At 42.2% G+C, this 17721-nt stretch overlaps 2 protein-coding genes across 2 annotated transcripts; one reads left to right on the top strand and one right to left on the bottom strand.

The window, feature by feature from the left end:
• The first annotated feature begins 4918 nt into the window (after positions 1-4918).
• Positions 4919-7712, top strand: OR5BS1 (olfactory receptor family 5 subfamily BS member 1). The gene is made up of 2 exons (XM_045800740.1): positions 4919-5691; positions 7550-7712. Exons 1-2 carry the CDS (start codon positions 4919-4921, stop codon positions 7710-7712), a joined length of 936 nt encoding a protein of 311 aa, XP_045656696.1.
• A 3740-nt stretch (positions 7713-11452) lies between these two features.
• LALBA (lactalbumin alpha) lies at positions 11453-13466 on the bottom strand. Its single transcript, XM_045801169.2, has 4 exons — positions 13334-13466; positions 12847-13005; positions 12307-12382; positions 11453-11787 (listed from the first exon to the last, which is right to left on the bottom strand). The coding sequence occupies exons 1-4, from the start codon at positions 13464-13466 to the stop codon at positions 11727-11729; spliced, it is 429 nt and encodes a 142-aa protein (XP_045657125.1). The 3' UTR covers positions 11453-11726.
• Between the last annotated feature and the right edge of the window lie 4255 nt (positions 13467-17721).

Below are 17721 nucleotides of genomic sequence, written 5' to 3' on the forward strand. Positions count from 1 at the left end.
TTTTGAAAGGAACAAGGGAAACTCAGCGGAGAAATGAGAGCCTTTTCCACCAGGGGTGGCAGCAATTGGGTGACAGAAGGGCAAGTGCAAATTAAAAATAAAAGGCTAACTCCCCCACTAAAAATAAAGGAAGAAGGACACCTGGGTGGCTCAGTCGATTAAGGGTCTGCATCTGCCTTTGGCTCAGGTCATGATCCCAGGGGCCTGGGATCGAGTCCAACATCGGGCTCCCCCTGCTCTGCAGGGAGCCTGCTTCTCCCTTGGCCCGCCCCTCCCCCTGTTTGTGCACTCTCTCTCTCTCTCTCTCTGACAAATAAATAATATCTTATAAAAATAAATGCATACATACAAACATACATACATAAATACATAAATAAATAATAAAGGAAGAGACTTCTCTCCCTCTTCCCTTTTCTTAGAGCATTTACCTTAGAAAACGTGTAAGTTCTTTCTCTGTCTCTTTGAAATGTGTGTAAATCTTTTTAAAAGTTAAAAAGCCCCTTTCCAGCTTTACTACCCAGTAATGTCTTTCTCAAGGACCTAAGAACCAACTCTTCAAAATGTAATTATCAGAGAAGACAGTGCCCCCGACTCCCAGTTTCTGGGGAAGGGCAGGAGCCTAACCTCAGAGGGGTCTCACTTCAACTTGTAAAACTACCTCCTGTTATAATGATGTAATAAGTTCGTTTTCCTTTGGATAACGCCAATTAGCAAACCCGAACAACCACCTCAACCACCAAGTGAGTCTAGAATGAGCCTATGTGTGACAAATCAAATGGGGCTGTCACGTTCTCTTACTTACAGACTAGTTACTGTTTATCATGACAACATGTATGTAATGAGCCATGTCTGCTTGGCTCTTGCTGGTAGAGTGCTAGGTGACCTTCATCGTCCTCCTAAGTGCAGTGTTGGACCCAAGGGAGACAACATTCCCGGGTGGTCCACCAGGTTCTGTGTACAATGGTGGTCTATTCTCTCTGGATATCACATTTTCATCTGATGATCCATCTAAGCCACCAAAGCTTAACTTCCACACCAGAATCTATCTCTGGGACATCAACGGTCAGGGAGCCATCTAATTAAAGATAACTGGAACAACTGCTTGTCTGTTTCAAAGGTTTTGCCGTCAATTTGTCCTTTTCTCGCAGACTGCAACCCTGCAGATCCTCTGTATGGCCATTCAGTATTTGACCCACAGGGCAGAACACCGGATATTCAGACCATGGGCCTGGTGCTATGCAATGTAATTCACATAATCTGTGCTGGTGTGAAGCAGCAGGGGGCATCGTCCCCCTGGGCCGTGCATCTCCGTATACAGTACAGACTTCGTGCGCACGCTAGCCGACTCCACTCCCGGCGTTTGTCCTCTAGAGACTGAGAGAATCCCCAGAGACGTAAATGCTCTCAAGAGAACTTCATAGCTGTAGATTAGTTATGTCTAAGACGTCTGCTTGCAAGTCTTGCTTCTTTGCTGGATCGAAATATATTTTGTGATGTACTCAAGGTCCTGAGCTCTACCAAGTATTACAGTGCATTTTAGCCTAATTTACTATCTGTATTAAGTCATAAAGGCAGCCTTGGATGATTAGGAATTCTGTTATTTGTAACACCCAGACCTATTTCTGAGTATGTGGAACTAGATCTTCAAATGGCCTTTGTGAAAAATGTTTTACCTCTTACCTTTGTCGGCGTGTAATGAGAAAACTTCCTTTTACCCTGTGCAGCTCCGAGAGCACCGATGTATTATCTCAAACACAATATAAATGCTTCTGAAGGCAAAAGAAAGAAAAGAGGGTTATTGCAAACTTAGTTTTGATGGTGGGACATTGGAGACAATTTGGGTTGATTAGGAAATCTATCTTAGGAAGACAAAGGTTAAGCTGTTATAGAAGCGATCCCAAAATACAGAGCCTCAAACAGAATAGATTACTTTTAAGTCCAGAGGTGTATGGGTGGTCCCAAGTGAAAGGCCCAAGTTCCTTCTGTAGTGTCGTTTCGTTATTTCCTAGGTAATTAGTCACCATTCAATCCTCATCCATGGCAGACACCGATCATCCGGGGCATCTGGGGCTCAGTCAGATAAATGTCCACCTTGTGGTTTCAGCTCAGGTCATGACCTCAGGGTTGTGAGATCAAGCCTCTTATGGAACTCTGTGCTCAGCACGGAGTCTGCTTGAGATTCTCGCCCTCTCTTTCTTTTTTTTTTTAAGAGTTTATTTATTTAGCACAAGCAGAGGGAGCAGGAGGCAGAGGGAGAAGCGGGCTCCCCACTGAGCAAGGAGCCCCATGTGGGGCTCAATCCCGGGACCCTGGGATCATGACCTGAGCCGAAAGAAGATGCTTTCGGAGAGCCACCCAGACGCCCCTCACCCTCTCTTTCTGCCCCTCCCCCAGCTCATGCTTGTGGGTGAGCACTCTCTGTCTAAAACTAAATAAATAAAATCTTTAAAAAAAAAAAAAAAGACTGATCATCCTTCCTCAGTACTGCCCTTCCCTTCTACTTTTCAGTAATAGAACTTTCCCATGTCTTAGACACACTGACTGCTCGTGGAACGCAGGGACCACATTTTCCAGCTCTGTGTGGTCAACGCTGGGTAGCAGTCAAGGAGCTGATAATTGTTGAAGCTCGATGATGGATACAGAAGGGTCAATACACTATTCTTTCTACTTCTGTATATGTTTAAACGTGTTCACAATAAAAAGTTTTTTGCCACAATTGATAATTTGTTTTGAAGTTTTTAATCTATTTGGATTTTATGTGAATTGCAATTAAAAAAACAATTAATTTTGGATGACATGATAAATTTTTATTTTCTTTTTCTATAATTAAAATATCTTTAATATCTTTTTTCTTTTCTTTCTTTTTTTTTTCTTTAGAGACAGAGTGAGCCGGGGGGGGGGGGGGGAGGGGATGGGCAGAGGGAGAGGAAGAGAGAATCTTAAGCAGGCTCCACACTGAGTCCAGAGCCCGATGCAGGGCTCAATCTGATGACCCTAAGATCATGACCTGAGCAGAAATCAAGAGTCAGATGCTTAACCAACTGAGCCACCCAGGTGCCCCAATATCTTTTTACATTTTTAAAGTATCCTCAGTATCTTTTTCACTTTCTTTTATCATTATACTATTTGTATAATCATAAATATGATTTAAAACATAAAGAAATGAGAAGGAAGGGAAATGAGAAGGAAGAAGGATGAAGGGAAGAAAGGAAGAAGGAAATTCCAAGTTTTTGTACCAGGAATCCTCAGAACTCTATATTTTTATCTTTAGACATTATTGGCCACCCTGGGTCCCCTCTTGTATAATGCAACCCACTGAAACAAGAGTGATTTCGGGGAAGGAATAGTTGGCCCTTGGAGACTTCATTCACACTCAGAGCAGACCTGCTGCTTAAGGGCCTCTCTGGGGAGCTCCCTCACTCTCCAAGGTCTAGAGCTGAGATCAAGTCCCTCTGGCCATTGTTATACGGGAGGCAGATTCAAGAAGTCTTCCCCTTAGACAGAAAGACTATAGGGATACTTCCTTGCTAAGAAGTTTCACCCCTGAATCTTCTAAAGGAAGGATAAAGTTGAGGGTAGCCCACAGAAGCCCTAGCCGCATCTGGGGCTTTTGCACCAGTGTTGGAAAGGATACATTTGGTTATTATCCACTGAGAGCATCTCTTGTTGGCATAGGGTGCCCAGGTGAAGATAAATCTCCTTCTCATTCATATCCATCTCCTCCTAAAACTCCCCGCTCTGGGAACCCGTGCGTGTACAAGGCAGGAATAGAGATCAGATCCTCACTTAACTCCTTCCTGAGTTACCTATCAAAGAGAAAGGTGACAATTTTACTTTGTTCTGGTCTAGACCAAACCTTCTAACTATACATTTTACCAGGTGTTTTTGGTGTTCTTTTATCTTTCTTATCTCTTCCCTCTCTCTCTCTCTCTTTCGGCTTTTACCATCCCTGTGATGCACAAAAGATGGTCCAAGTTTGACTTGGCTTTATCTAAGTCCCCTGGTACCAACCCAGAGAATACCACAGTCTTCATGGACTTTCATGTAACGTACTGAGATTACGGAACAAACAGCAGACAATATAGATTCACAGAAACTCTGGAATGGGAAGACCTTGGAGTAGCTGATGTGCACAGACCTCACCTCCATTTCGAGGACTTCCTGGCTTCTGTGAAGTCAGCACATTCGTGTACCATTTTTGCTTGGGTTGACAGAGAAGGGGAGAAAGGATTTCTACTTAGTACCAATGATACCCAAAGAAGATTGTCCCTTAATCTTTAGAATTTCTTTTTTTTTTCAATCTAGAATTTCTAAGCTGGAATGGACTTTAGAACTATCTAGTTCTCCCAGATTTTTTTTAATAAGAAAGTCCAGTGGCTTACTCTTTTTCCCCCCAGTGGCTTACTCTTGAACTTACTATGGGAGAGAAAGATCTTGCACCATCATTAGGTATCATGATGCCCCTATCAATCATTCATTCATCATGGTCTGTCAGCCAGACAGTCAGCCAAAATGTTCATCACTTATTCACTGTGCCAGTCAGCCCTCCTGCGGTTTGAGCCCAGTTCCTTTTGGAACTGGAGAACAGCATTTCTCAATGTTGTGGAGTCTGTTCCCAAATGCTTTCCTTTCCTTCTCCAGTCTGGATAATCCCTGTTCTATTCTCTTCTCTTTCCTTTCTAGGTCAAATTGTCTACATTCTTCTTTCCCACCTTCCCCACCTTGGCCAATAGCTTCCTGCCCTGAGCCAAGGACTGAGGTCTGACATGGCAGGGGTGTGGCTGCTGCACAATCTGTCCTGGATCAACCATGAAGAATTTCTCCCAATGCCTCATCCCCAGGCATGCTCTGAGACTGATATCCCTTGTGATCATTCTTTTCCATTCTTGTCCCTCTGAAAAGAGAACTTAAATGCTCCATGGAAGTTGGCAACATAACCACAGTCACCACATTTGTCCTCCTAGGACTATCCAACAACACTCAGATACAGGCTGTGCTCTTTGTGCTCTTCCTTGGAATTTATCTCCTGACCCTGATGGGGAACCTGACAATGCTGCTGGTGATCAGAGCTGATTCTCACCTCCACACGCCCATGTACTTCTTCCTGAGTCACCTCTCCTTCCTGGATGCTTTCTATTCCTCAGTCATTGTGCCTAAACTGCTAGAGAACCTTCTTTCCAAGTGGAAGACTATATCCCCCCTTGAGTGTTTCACCCAGATCTCCTTGGTCATATTTTCTGGGGCCACTGAAGCTTGCCTCCTTTCAGTCATGGCCTATGACCGGTTCCAGGCTGTGTGCCACCCACTGTTGTATGTGGTGGCTATGAACAAGAAGGTATGTACTGGCCTGGTGGGAGGATCATGGGCCATAGGAATGGGGACTGGCCTGGTTAACAGCATCCTTCTGGCTCAGCAGAACTTCTGTGGCCCCAACCTTGTCCGCAGTTTTGCCTGCGAGCTTCCCCCAGTGCTCCTGTTGACCTGTTCTGACCCCTACGTTAGTGTTGTCTCCATCCTGACCACCATGGCAGTCCTGGGCCTTGGCACCCTTGTCCTATTGCTGGGCTCCTACACTCGTATCATCATGACAGCTCTGGGAATCAACTCTGCCATGGGTCGGATCAAGATCTTTTCCACCTGCTCTTCTCATTTTCTTGTGGTCACCATCTTTTATGGTTCAGGAGTTTTCAGGTATGTCATACTATAACCTCCTATATGGCCTTGGTCTGTAGAAGAGGACATTGCAAAGTAGCAGGAAAATGACTGTGCTGAAATTCAGAAGGCTGGGTTCTAGTTCTGGCCCTCCTGTGGACTAGCTGTGTGAGTTAAAAAAAATTCATTTTTCTTTCTCAGTTCTCAATTGTTTAACTCTGAAAGATGAGCTTATACAAGGACTAGAGGCTTTCCTACTTTCATTAACTTATGATTAATAGCTCTCAAAAGGAAATCAGAGAGTCCTTGGTAGATTTTTATTCCGTGCTAGACAAAACAATAAAACATATCATTCTTAAAACAGATGACATCTTTTTTCCTACTGGAAGATGATGTCTCTGAAGCTTATTTGTGCTATAAATATTTATTATTCACCTACTGTACACCAGCTGCTTTTACATGTTCAAGCTTAATTTTAGTATGTAGCACACTACAAAGAAATATTTTTTTTATTTTTTTATAATAATTTTTTATTATGTTACGTTAGTCACCATACAGTATATCCTTAGTTTTTGATGTAATGTTCCATGATTCATTATTTGCATATAACACTCAGTGCACCATGCAAAAGAAATATTATTAACCCCACTTTCAGGTAAGGAACCTAAGTTTCAAGAGTAACCAGGTAATTTCTCAAAGGTCCCAGAAAAAGTTATTAATGGAGCCATAGTATAAACCAAGTCTCACTGACTTAAAACATCATGCTCTTTCCTACCATACTTCTCTCAAACATAAACAGCTCTAGCTGACAAGTACTCACTTACTAGGAGCAGAATAATTAATGGCCCATGGTGTCTACTAGTGAACTGGAGATGGAGTTACACAAATTGCTCCGTCCTTTTCTCACCTGTTTGTTATTTGAAGAGAAGGCAGGGGTGGAAAAGGATAAGGAATAATCTAGAAGACCTCACCTGAGGCTTTGGACAAATATCTTTATCTCTCTCTGTCTCATTATCCTCATATGACATAAGAAGACAATAAGGAGAGAATTAGATTACTCCTACCTACTTCGCAGAAATGTTAGGAGAGATAAATTAGATGAAGAAAAATGACAGTAAAATTAATATCTTTTCAAATCAGGCACTCCAGAACCCACAAAGAACATTCCAATGATGATGGCCCTGTTGCAAAAAAAAAAGAAAAACACCTTAATGCTTCTCTGGGAAATATTTCCAGTGAGACTCAAGAAAATGCACCCTAAAATTCAACCTTATTATTTTGGATTCAATTCTTATGCTTAACACATGTTTATCTTCCACTTTATTTATCAAACTTGGCTTCTTTTCTAAGCCAAAGAAAAATGTACATAAAAGGACAAATGTTTGTTCCACTAGCATTATATGAAATAACATGCCATGACTGAAGATACTTCCCAGAGCCATAAATGTTGGGAACCATGACAGCATTATTAGAGTAAGCATACACTTTGGCAAGAAACAATCCTCACAAGATGAAAACATATAGTTGTACATACAGGGGAAAGAAGAGAAAAAAATCCTTACATCTTTATAATATCTATCAAGAAAAGATGTTTTGAAGAGTATGAAGTACTAGAGAAATGCATGAAATTATTATTAGTTTTATTCTAACCTACAGCACTTGATGTGCTAAAGAACTTTCTTTTTTCTCAGGGCAGCTCTTATAAGATAGGATAACTCGTGTTTGGAGACATTTAGAAATGAATGACTCTCACTGTTACACAATCATGTCTAGATATTGCTACTCTCTTTGCAGACTCTCTTCGCAGAGTCTCTGGTATGGGATGAACCGTGGCTGCCAATAGTATTGTGGCCATTGTTCTGAGCTCAGTTTACTCCTTTGCGCCATTCCCTTCAAGGTACATGACCCCAGCATCTGGCTCAGCCCTGGAGCAAGTACTCTCCGTGCAGTACAGTGTGGTGACCCCGCTGCTAAACCCCCTCATCTACAGTCTGAAGAACCAGGAAGTGAAGGCAGCTCTTAGGAGGGTGCTGGCCCGGAAGCCCAGCCTTACCTTCTAACCCAGCTCCACTGCATCCTCATAACAGGAGAAACAGTTGTGCAACAGAAGAGAAGGCAGGAAGAGCTATCACCAGCTATCTCAACATTCTTTCTTTTCCAAAAGAGAAGCGTTAGTTCCTCTGACCCCAGTGTCCTCCCCCAATGAAGTGAGATGAGAAAACCTCCATGGAGCATATGACACCTATCCACAGGGGGACCAGTCACCACTCAAGAAAATTATCACAAAAACAGTATGGAGGATCCTCAAAAAACTAAAAACAGAACTACCATATGATCCAGTAATCCCACTTCTGGGTACTTATCCAAAGGAAATTATATCTAGATGTCAGAGGAAAGTAGCATGGAGGAGAAATTGGGATAGAAAGGGGAGAGAGAGTCCACATTGTTGGGCACCATTCTGAGTCCTTCTCACATAGAGCACCATGAAAGGGGTGCACTCTGAGGGCCCTGCCTGAACGTCCCCACCAACCACCTGAGCCTGGACAGCTTCAGATCCCTGCCTGGTTCAAGTCTTGTTCCAGGCCCAAGGAAAGAGAAGGAATTGGATAAACCAGAACAAATTCTCAGTTGCCATCCCAGATCCCCTTCAGCTCCCACACATGTTCACAAGAAGAGAACAACACTTTCCTGTCCTGCTTCTACCAAAGACCAAGAGGTCTGCATCAGTCAAGACTACTTCTATGCCAGCTCCCTGGCTTCTCTCTGTTCTTGATCTTCTGATCTTCAAGCTAAAATACTCTCTGAAAATAAATTTGTTGTCAGTTTCCTCTAGCAAAGTCTTCTTCAGATTACAGCCTCATATATGGTACACTTACAGGTGACATTTCCTGGTCTTCCCTGCAGAATGTAGGCTGGAGCGATGGGACCGAGCTCAAGACCCACCCTTAGTTGCATTTCTGCTCTGGCCACTTGTTGAAGCAGGTCCCTTATATTTCGAGAACATTTGCCTTCCTGAGGGGTAACTAAGACAAGGTAATAGTAAGAAGTAGATATGTGAGCTCAGTGGGAGGAATGGCCATCTCACCCTGCCCTCCCACACATACCCATACAAAGGGGTCACTCCTAAAACCTGGAGAATTGGGTAAGTCCATTTGGCCCATAATTAGGAAGGGAAAGCATGTGATACTCCTGGGAGATGCATCACATTGTGTTTAAATTCACACTAAAATCACATCATGAATACCAAGTTATTTCCTGAGAGTTGCTTTTAATTAAGTATAGGGGAAGGATGGCCTCCCACGCCTATCATGGCCCTACAGGTCCCCAAACAAGCCATAGGGACTTCATTTGGGAACTGCTGGTCTCTGAGACAAGAAAAGTATGTTCTGACTGCCTTAAGCCCCAGCAAGTATAGGGAACGGAGGAGTGTACTCAGCTATATTAGACATCTAAGAAAGGCAGGAAGAAGACAGGAAGTAGAAGATAACTCACCTAATTCAAAAATGTGGTAATTTATTTTTTCTTCAAGTTTTTATTTAAATTCCAATTAGTTAACATACAGTGTAACATTAGTTCCAGGTGTAGAATTTAGTGATTCATCACTTACATATAATACCCAGTGCTCATCACAAATGCCCTCCTTAACCCATTTAACCCATCCCTTCATCCACCTCCCCTCCTGCAACCCTCCATTTGTTTGCTATAGTTAAGAGTCTGTTTCCTGGTTAGCCTCTCTCTTTTTTTCGCCCCATATGTTCATCTGTTTTGTTTCTTAAATTCCATATATGAAAGAAATCATGTGGTATTTGTCTTTCTCTGACTGACTTATTTCACTCAGCATAATACTCTCTAGCTCCAACCCCAACACTGCAAATGGTAAGATATCATTCTTTTTGTGGCTGAATAATATTCCATTGTGTATATATAGACCACATCTTCCTTATCCATTCATCAGTCAATGGACATTGGGACTCTTTCCATAATTTAGCTATTGTTGATAATGCTGCTATAAACTTAGGGGTGAATGTATCCCTTTGAATTAGTGTTTTTGTATCCTTTGGGTAAGTACCTAATAGTGCAATTGCTTGATTGTAGGGTGGTTCTATCTTTAATTTTTGAGGAACCTCCATACTGTTTCCCAGAGTGGCTGTACCAGTTTGCATTCCTACCAACAGTGTAAGAGGGTTCCCCTTTCTCTTCATCCTCGCCAACACCTGTTGTTTCCTGTGTTGTTAACTTAAGCCATTCTGACAGGTGTGACATGGTATCTCATCATAGTTTTGATTTGCATTTCCCTGATGATGATTGATGTTGAGCGTATTTTCATATCTCTGTTAGCCATCTGTACAGAAATGTGGTACTTTTTTTTTCTTTAAAGATTTTATTTATTTATTTGAGAGAAAGTGAGAGACAGAGAGCATGAGGGGGAGAGGGGAGGAGCAAAGGGAGAGGGAGAAGCAAGGTCCCCACTGAGCAGAGAGCCTGATGTGGGGCTCAATCCCAGGACCCTGTGATCATGACCTGAGCCGAAGGCAGATGCTTAACCGACTGAGTCCCAGGTGCCCAGAAATGTGGTACTTTAAATTTAAGTTTTGGAATGCTGGATTGTCAAAGCAGGGAAGGATATCAAAAAAAAAAAAAAACCACCTAGACTAAAACCCTCCTTTTAAGACAAAGAAATTGAAGCACAAGGGACAGAGATGACATGCCCACGTTTGCACTATCAATGAGTAGCAAAAACAGACTTTATTTTTTTTAAGGTTTTATTTATTTATTTGACAGAGAGAGAGACAGCCAGCAAGAGAGGGAACACAAGCAGGGGGAGTGGGAGAGGAAGAAGCAGGCTCCCAGCAAAGCAGGGAGACTGATGCAGGGCTCAATTCCAGGACCCGGAGATCACACCCTGAGCAGAAGGCAGACACTTAACGAGTGAGCCACCCAGGCGCCCCACAAAAACAGATTTTAAGACTCAAATATCCTGATTCTCTTCCTTTCACATTTCCCATAATCATTAGGATAAATCTCCCTTAAAAATAAGCAAAGCAGGGGCACCTAGTTGTCTCAGCATGTGACTCTTGATCTCGGGGTTGTGAGTTCGAGCCCCACGTTAGGTGTAGAGATTACTTAAAAGTAAAATCTTAAAAAAAAAAAAAGTCAAAGTAGCAAGGAGAAGTAATGGAGTGCAGGGTTCAAACCAAAAGGCCCAGGTGTCCAGATTCTTCAGTTGCTGAGCTGACTGTAAGGGTCCTGTGATCCTGTCACAGCACTTTGTGAAGGATATTTCTTTATCTCAAGAGTAGGGAAATCCCTCAATCCATTCAAGTCACCCATTTCAGATTCTTGGTGCCCCTGTCCTTGCTGTCCTTCTCCCACCCCGTATCTCCACCAGTCAAAATCCAACCCATACTTCAAAACCAGCTTAACTGTCACTCCTTTCATGAATCTTTCCTTGATCTCTTTTTCCCACAGCACCTTCTCAATATAAAGTATCTTTTCTCTTATGAATGCTTGAAGAACATTTTTAACCTCTCTCAGGATGCATTATTCCTTGTATTATAATTATTTATCAATGTTTATCTTATCTTTCCTACTAGTCCTTGAGGGAAGAGATTCTTTTGCCAATTTTTGCCTCCCTCTATAGTTCCTTGAATTGGTACAGAAAGTAACCTCCATCTTTCTGTTTTAAGTTCAGCCTATATCCTCTCCAGTCGAGATGGGAGGTGGCTATGACCTACAGCTTCAGTGTCCGCTCACTCACACTATTTCCTCCTCTTCCCTCTGGGAAGAAAATACAGCCAGCCACTGAAAACCAAGCCCTTTATTCTAGACAGAGGTGGAATCCATTATTGTAGCAAAAGTGCAATTGGAGGGCACTGAGCAAGGGTCAAAAGTCCAGTGTATCAGTCATGCATCGCTGTAGAATAGTCCTCAAGTGTCCAATGGTGTCACTACAGGGCTCAGGACTCAGAGACAAATCAGCTTCAAGGGGGAAGAAAGAAGCAAACTGAGGTAGCCTTAGGGAAGAGACATTCCAGGAACAAACATAGGGCAGAAGCAGCAATGACAGCAGGCAATCACAACTTCTCACAGTGCCACTGTTCCAGCTTCTCAGAGCAGAGTGGTTTATGGGCCAACCTAATAATGGAAAAGGAGACAGGACAAGTTGGCTGACTGGATCTTAGCTGGAACTTCCATCTAGCTTTACCCCCAGGACGGCCAAGGTGGAAGAGTGCAGATGAAAATTAGAGAAAAACTTTCCTAGCCAGATGGCGAGGAACACTGAACCACCTAGTGGAGTAGGGTACACTTTTAAAATTTCAAGAAAATTGTAGGGTTGTAAAAGACATGCAAATGGTATCAAGGGCTTGTTTCAAGGTCTAGGACTAAACCAGCAGAAATAGATGTCCATGTCCAGGTGAAGGGAGCCCTAGGTCTCAGCCCTCTATTCCCTATGCTTATTAGGAATATTGCTAAATAAGAGTGGCATGAGAGAGGCTTGGAAAATTGGAAACCTGAGTCTGCTTGATGAGTTTTGTTTTGGAAACTACATTCTAGATTAAATGGCCAGGAGATAGAAAGAGAGGGCAGTGGTGCTGGAGTGAGAAAAACAAGGTGAAAGGAAAGTAGAAAATAGAAAATAGAATGGGAATTCACCAGTAGTCAATTCCTTCCTTATCCAGAATCTTCTTGGCACAGATCATGTCATCAGTAAGGTCATCATCCAGGAACTCTGGCAGGAGTTACAAGGATAGGAATGTGAGAGATAAGCATTACCCAGAAAGATAATGAGTTCCCTCTTCCCTGGATCTAGTAAGTCTGGTCCTTCTCTGAACTGGAGAGTTATGCCTGTTGCCTTCCTATATGAGAAAGCCAATACAGTAGTGCCCCCCCACCCCAGATAAGGACTCTTTTCACTTCTCTTGAGGGTCTTCAGAGGAATTATCAACTTCATCAACTCTGAAAATGTAAGGCATCAGACTTCAAGATTTCCAGACAACTAATATCATCTACTTCAGGGAACTGCCTTGGGCTCTGGTGAACATGAAAATTCTAACAGCCTTTTACTCAGTACTGTCAATTCAAGCCCCACAGTTGAAGGCAGTGAAGCCAGAGGTGTGCATGATACCAAAAATGAGATTATCCCAGGGATAAGCTCTGAGAAAACAGAGGAACAGGGTAAAAGAAGCTACTCACTGTCACAGGAGATGTCACAGATGTTCCTTGACTGAAGGATCTGGTTGTCCCTGCACCAAAATTTATTGTTGATCTGGAAGAGTCCATATTCTGTGCTGCCATTGTTATTGACTATGGTTTGTGTATCATAACCACTGGTATGAAATATAGTACAGATCCCTGAAGGAAAGATGAGAAAGAGGTATCACAGAGGTGTCCACGTACAGCGTTTATAGCATAAATGAGGACCTGTATCACCAGAGGTAGAAAAGCTCTCTAGCCAGTCTCCAAATATGGCAAAGCACAAAGTATCTTGATGAGATGAAGAGCTCCAAAAAGGATCAGACAATAAGAGAAAGGGAAGATACATGAATAAGTATAATAAAAGAGTAAACAGATAAGCACATAAGAGGATTATTAGATAATTGAATAAAAGTGGAGAGGAAAAGGAGAGTGGAAGAAAGAGGCAGGTGAAGAATGGAATGAAGCAAAGCATCAGGGAACTCACATTCAGACAAAGCAATGCCTCCAAAGCCATCCATGTCTTTCAGCACCTGGGACAGCTCACATTTTGTAAATTGCTTTGCCTGGAAGGCAGGAAACATGATGCCAACCAGGAGCAGAGAGACAAAGGACATCATTTTGGCTGCCCCCAAGATCCTGAAATGGGGGCACCACACAGTTTCACCTCCTTTTATTTGTGGAGAAAGCCTCAGGGGCCCTGGCACCAAGCCCTACATCCAGGAAGAAGATGAAGAGAGACTGTTCATGCCAACACAGAAACACTGAGCCTGCCAGCTTCCTTCCGTACTTTTACCCCATTTTTCCTTCTCCTCCCCTAATATCTAGTCCATACAGGTATTGTTTTCTGCCCAGAGTTTCAAGCACGATTCTGTTCCCATTTGGCTTTGTTTGTACTTTTGTTTCTTGTAGATTTGGTTCTAGGAAGCAGGGTGTCCCCAGCCTACTTCGGGAACAAAGGATGCCTCAGGGGTAATATGAGTGAGGCAATCAGAAAATAAAATAAGGGTCCATGACCAACACTCCCTTCCCCCTAGAGATACAGAATATGGAAAAAAGAGTGTATGTCATTACATGCCATAGTCCCAGATCAAAGTTGGTACTTGTCCAGTCAACCCAGGCATGGAACAAAGCCCAGGAAGAGTCCCTTGATATGGTGGTTCATGGCTGGGGGCTCAGGATTAGGGATAGGCTATAGCAACATAGACTTTAAGAATCAGATATAACTTGGATCCAGAGACTTTGTACTTCAGGAAAACAGAGAATTTGAAAAGTATGTATGGCAGTACATACTATCCTATCCTGTGAGCCATTATCAGGCTCTCCACCCCTAACCACCACAACCACTAAATAGCCAGATACTACATTGGTGTTAATTAAGACATTATGTAAAGCCAAAACTAACTTGTAGATTTGTTCATGGGTATAGAAACTTATAGACAGCCTCAGAGTGGGCCACAGAAGTTTAAAAAGAGAGTAACCCAAGCCAGTGGGAAGATAGGACGTTGAACACTTTAAGATTGGTCTAGGATATATCTAGAGCCTATAAAACAAGATTCTGGATCTGATCTTTTCAAGATCAGTGCCCCTGAGCAAGTATAGAGTTAAGGGTACTACTTCTGAATAATTACTCCACCTTGCTAGCATCAAGCTTCATGTCATGGTGCCAATAGCTGTTAGCCTCCTTCATGGCAGGGCTCACTCTCTTTATTCCAATCTCTAAACCTGATTTCTTATATTGCAGTGGGTATCCAACTATTTAAGACTTCCAAACTGAAGGTATTCCAAACTGTTATATCCTACAACTCTTCAGAATCAAGGCAAACTCCTCTACATTTTTTTAATTTATTTGAGAGAGAGAGAGTGCCCACAAGTGGAGAGAGGGGCAGGGGAGTGGAGGGAAGCAGACTCCCCACTGGGCAGGGAGCCCAATGTGGGACTCAATCCCAGGACCCTGGGATCATGACCTGAGCTGAAGGCAGATGCTTAACCGACTGAGCCACCCAGCACCCCAAACTCCTCCCAGTTTTATCCCATCTTCTATATCATGGATAACCAGTATAGGAAGTAGCATGAGTGAAAAGAGTGCAGAGGATCGTGGTGCCAAGAGAGATGAGCAGAAAGGCCAGATAGCAAAGAGATACATGTTCAGAAACACAGTGAAAGGTTGCTACTGCATTTTTCCTCCATTCCACCCAGAGGCATTGGAGGGGTGCATGAAGGACAGGAATAGGAATTCTATCACACTAAGCAAGTATGGTTGAGAATATGGCTGGGAGTAGAGGACGACCTTGAACCATATGAAAGAGGGAACTGATAAAGAAAGCTAGTCTTGAGGACTAGTCTTTCCAATAGTGGAGTCTGGTGTAAAATGCCTCCTGCACTGGACTGTGGACTAAGTACCTGTGATAGAATAAAATGGTGGGCCAAGATATCAGGAATCACAGGGGCTTACTAGGCCTTCAGCCAAGTCAAGACTTAGGGCAACAGCCTGCTTGCCTATAATTTGCTTGTATCTCTGCCCTTCCCTGAAGCAATAAAAAGCAGTATCCAGATCTGCACAGCTAAGCACAGAAAATAAATGTGCTTTGGGCAAGAGGAACCATTATTTCCTTAGAAATGTTTGTAAAACAACATATTTGGGTGTCATCTGAAAAAGAATATGGAAGATGTCTACTGGGAACAATTACAAACATTCAGAGAAAGACGCAGATTCTTGGCGATAGACCAAAGAACAACAAACAATGACCACAGTACTGAAAGAGGAAGCATATGGAAAGACATCAGCACAGCTAATGGAGGAAAGCTCCAGTTAAAATCTCCCTTTCCAGACAGGTAGGGTGCTCTGTGTGAAGGCTGAGATCAGAATCAAGGCAGTGAGGAGGCATTTACAACGCATGGATTTTTCAGAAATATGCTAGGAAGCTATGTTCATTCTCTCAGATGCTGTGGTAAAAATCAGGTTTCTCAAGCCAGTCCTATTTGGAGGACTTCTAGAGATGAAGGAATCGAAAGCAGCGGATTCAAAACACATTTGGCAGTTGCCATCCAAAACTTCAGTTTGTGGATGAGTGGTAATTTATAGAGGGAGCCCAGGACTACCTTTTGGAGGAACACCGTCCACACCTTAGATCTACAATAATACTGATCATTACTTCTTCTGGTTAATACACTCACCTTGTTCTACTTCCTTCCATAATCCAGGTAAATTATCACTAGGTGGACAATGAGGCTAGATCTTGGACTTGACACACAAATTTCAGGCAAATTCTTAATTGAATTAGAGAGTTATTTAAATCAAATACAATTTGGAAAGGGAGTGATTTCTATTGGTGCTTTTATTTTGGGATTGCTTATGCAAAAAATCCTTGCAAAGTCCCTTAGCACTATGAATTCACATTCTGTATCCGCACCAAGGGCCTACTCTCAATTTACATAGTATTATTTTGAATTGTTGTATTTGTATTACTATTTCTATAACTGTTCTTATGCTTAAAAGGACCAATTCATTTTTTTATTTAAATTCAATTAATTAACACATACTGTATTGTTAGTTTCAGAGATAGAGTTCAGTGATTCATTAGTCTTATATAATACCCAGTGCTCATTATTATCACGTGCCTTCCTTAATGTCCATCACCCAGTTACCTGATCCCTACACTCCCCTCACCTCCAGCAACCCTCAGTTTGTTTTCTATGATTAAGAGTCTCTTGTGGTTTGTCTCCCTCTCTGATTTCATCTTGATTTATTTTTCCCTCCCTTCCCTTATGATCCTCTGTTTTGTTTCTTAAATTCCACATATGACTGAGATCATATGATAATTGTCTTTCTCTGATTGACTTATTTCATTTAGCTTAATACCTTCTAGTTCCATCCATGTTGTTGCAATGGCAAGGCTTCAAATTTTTAATGGTTGAGTAGTATTCCATTATATATATATATATATATATATATATATATATATATATATATATATTCACTTCTTTTTTTAAGATTTTATTTATTTATTTATTTATTTATTTATTTATTTATTTATTTTTGTGAGAGAGAGTGAGCACAAGCACGGAGGGGGGAATGGGAAGAGAGAGAAGCAGACCCCCCACTGAGCAGGGAGCCCAATATGGGACTTGATCCCAGGACCCTTATATCATGACCTGAGCCAAAGGCAGACGCTTAACTGACTGAGCCACCCATCACCCAATATACCACTTCTTCTTCAGCCATTCATCTGTCAATGGACATCTGGGCTCTTTCATAGTTTGGCTATTGTGGACATTGCTGCTAAAAACATTGGGGTGCAAGGGCACCTTCAGATCACTACTTTTGTATACCTAGTAGTGCAATTGCTGGGTCATAGGGTAACTCTATTTTTAATTTTTTGAGGAACCTCCACACTGTTTGCCAGAGTGGCTGCACCAGCTTGCATTCCCACCAACAATGTAAGAGGGTTCCCCTTTCTCTGCATCCTCACCATCTGTCATTTCCTGACTTGTTAATTTTAGCCATTCTGACCAGTGTGATGTGGTATCTCAATGTGGTTTTGATTTGTATTTCCCTGATGCTGAGTGATGTGGAGCATTTTTTCATGTGTCTGTTAGCCATTTGTATGTCTTCTTTGAAGAAATGCCTGTTCATATCTTCTGCCTATTTCTTAATTGGATTATTTGTTCTTTGGGTGTTGAGTTTGATAAGTTCTTTATAGAATCGGGGTACTAATTCTTTATCTGATATGTCATTTGCAAATATCTTCTCCCATTCTGTTGGTTGCCTTTTGGTTTTGTTGAATTTTCCTCTGCAGTACAAAAACTTTTTATCTTGATGAAATCCCAATAGTTCATTTTTGCCTTTGTTTCCCTTGCCTTTGGAGACGTGTC

Source organism: Ursus americanus, chromosome 25 (assembly GCF_024610735.1).
Source record: "Ursus americanus isolate L20-20 chromosome 25, mUrsAme1.1.p, whole genome shotgun sequence".
Taxonomy (NCBI): Eukaryota; Metazoa; Chordata; class Mammalia; order Carnivora; family Ursidae; genus Ursus; species Ursus americanus.

Excerpts from the sequence above, each read along its gene's own strand:
- OR5BS1 (XM_045800740.1), top strand. The coding sequence starts at position 4,919 with ATGGAAGTTGGCAACATAACCACAGTCACCACATTTGTCCTCCTAGGA. Across the intron at positions 5,692-7,549 it reads TATGGTTCAGGAGTTTTCAG|GTACATGACCCCAGCATCTG; the intron begins GTATGTCATACT and ends ATTCCCTTCAAG.
- LALBA (XM_045801169.2), bottom strand. The coding sequence starts at position 13,466 with ATGATGTCCTTTGTCTCTCTGCTCCTGGTTGGCATCATGTTTCCTGCC. Across the intron at positions 13,006-13,333 it reads AGGCATTGCTTTGTCTGAAT|GGATCTGTACTATATTTCAT; the intron begins GTGAGTTCCCTG and ends TCTTTCCTTCAG. Across the intron at positions 12,383-12,846 it reads CTGTGACATCTCCTGTGACA|AGTTCCTGGATGATGACCTT; the intron begins GTGAGTAGCTTC and ends AACTCCTGCCAG.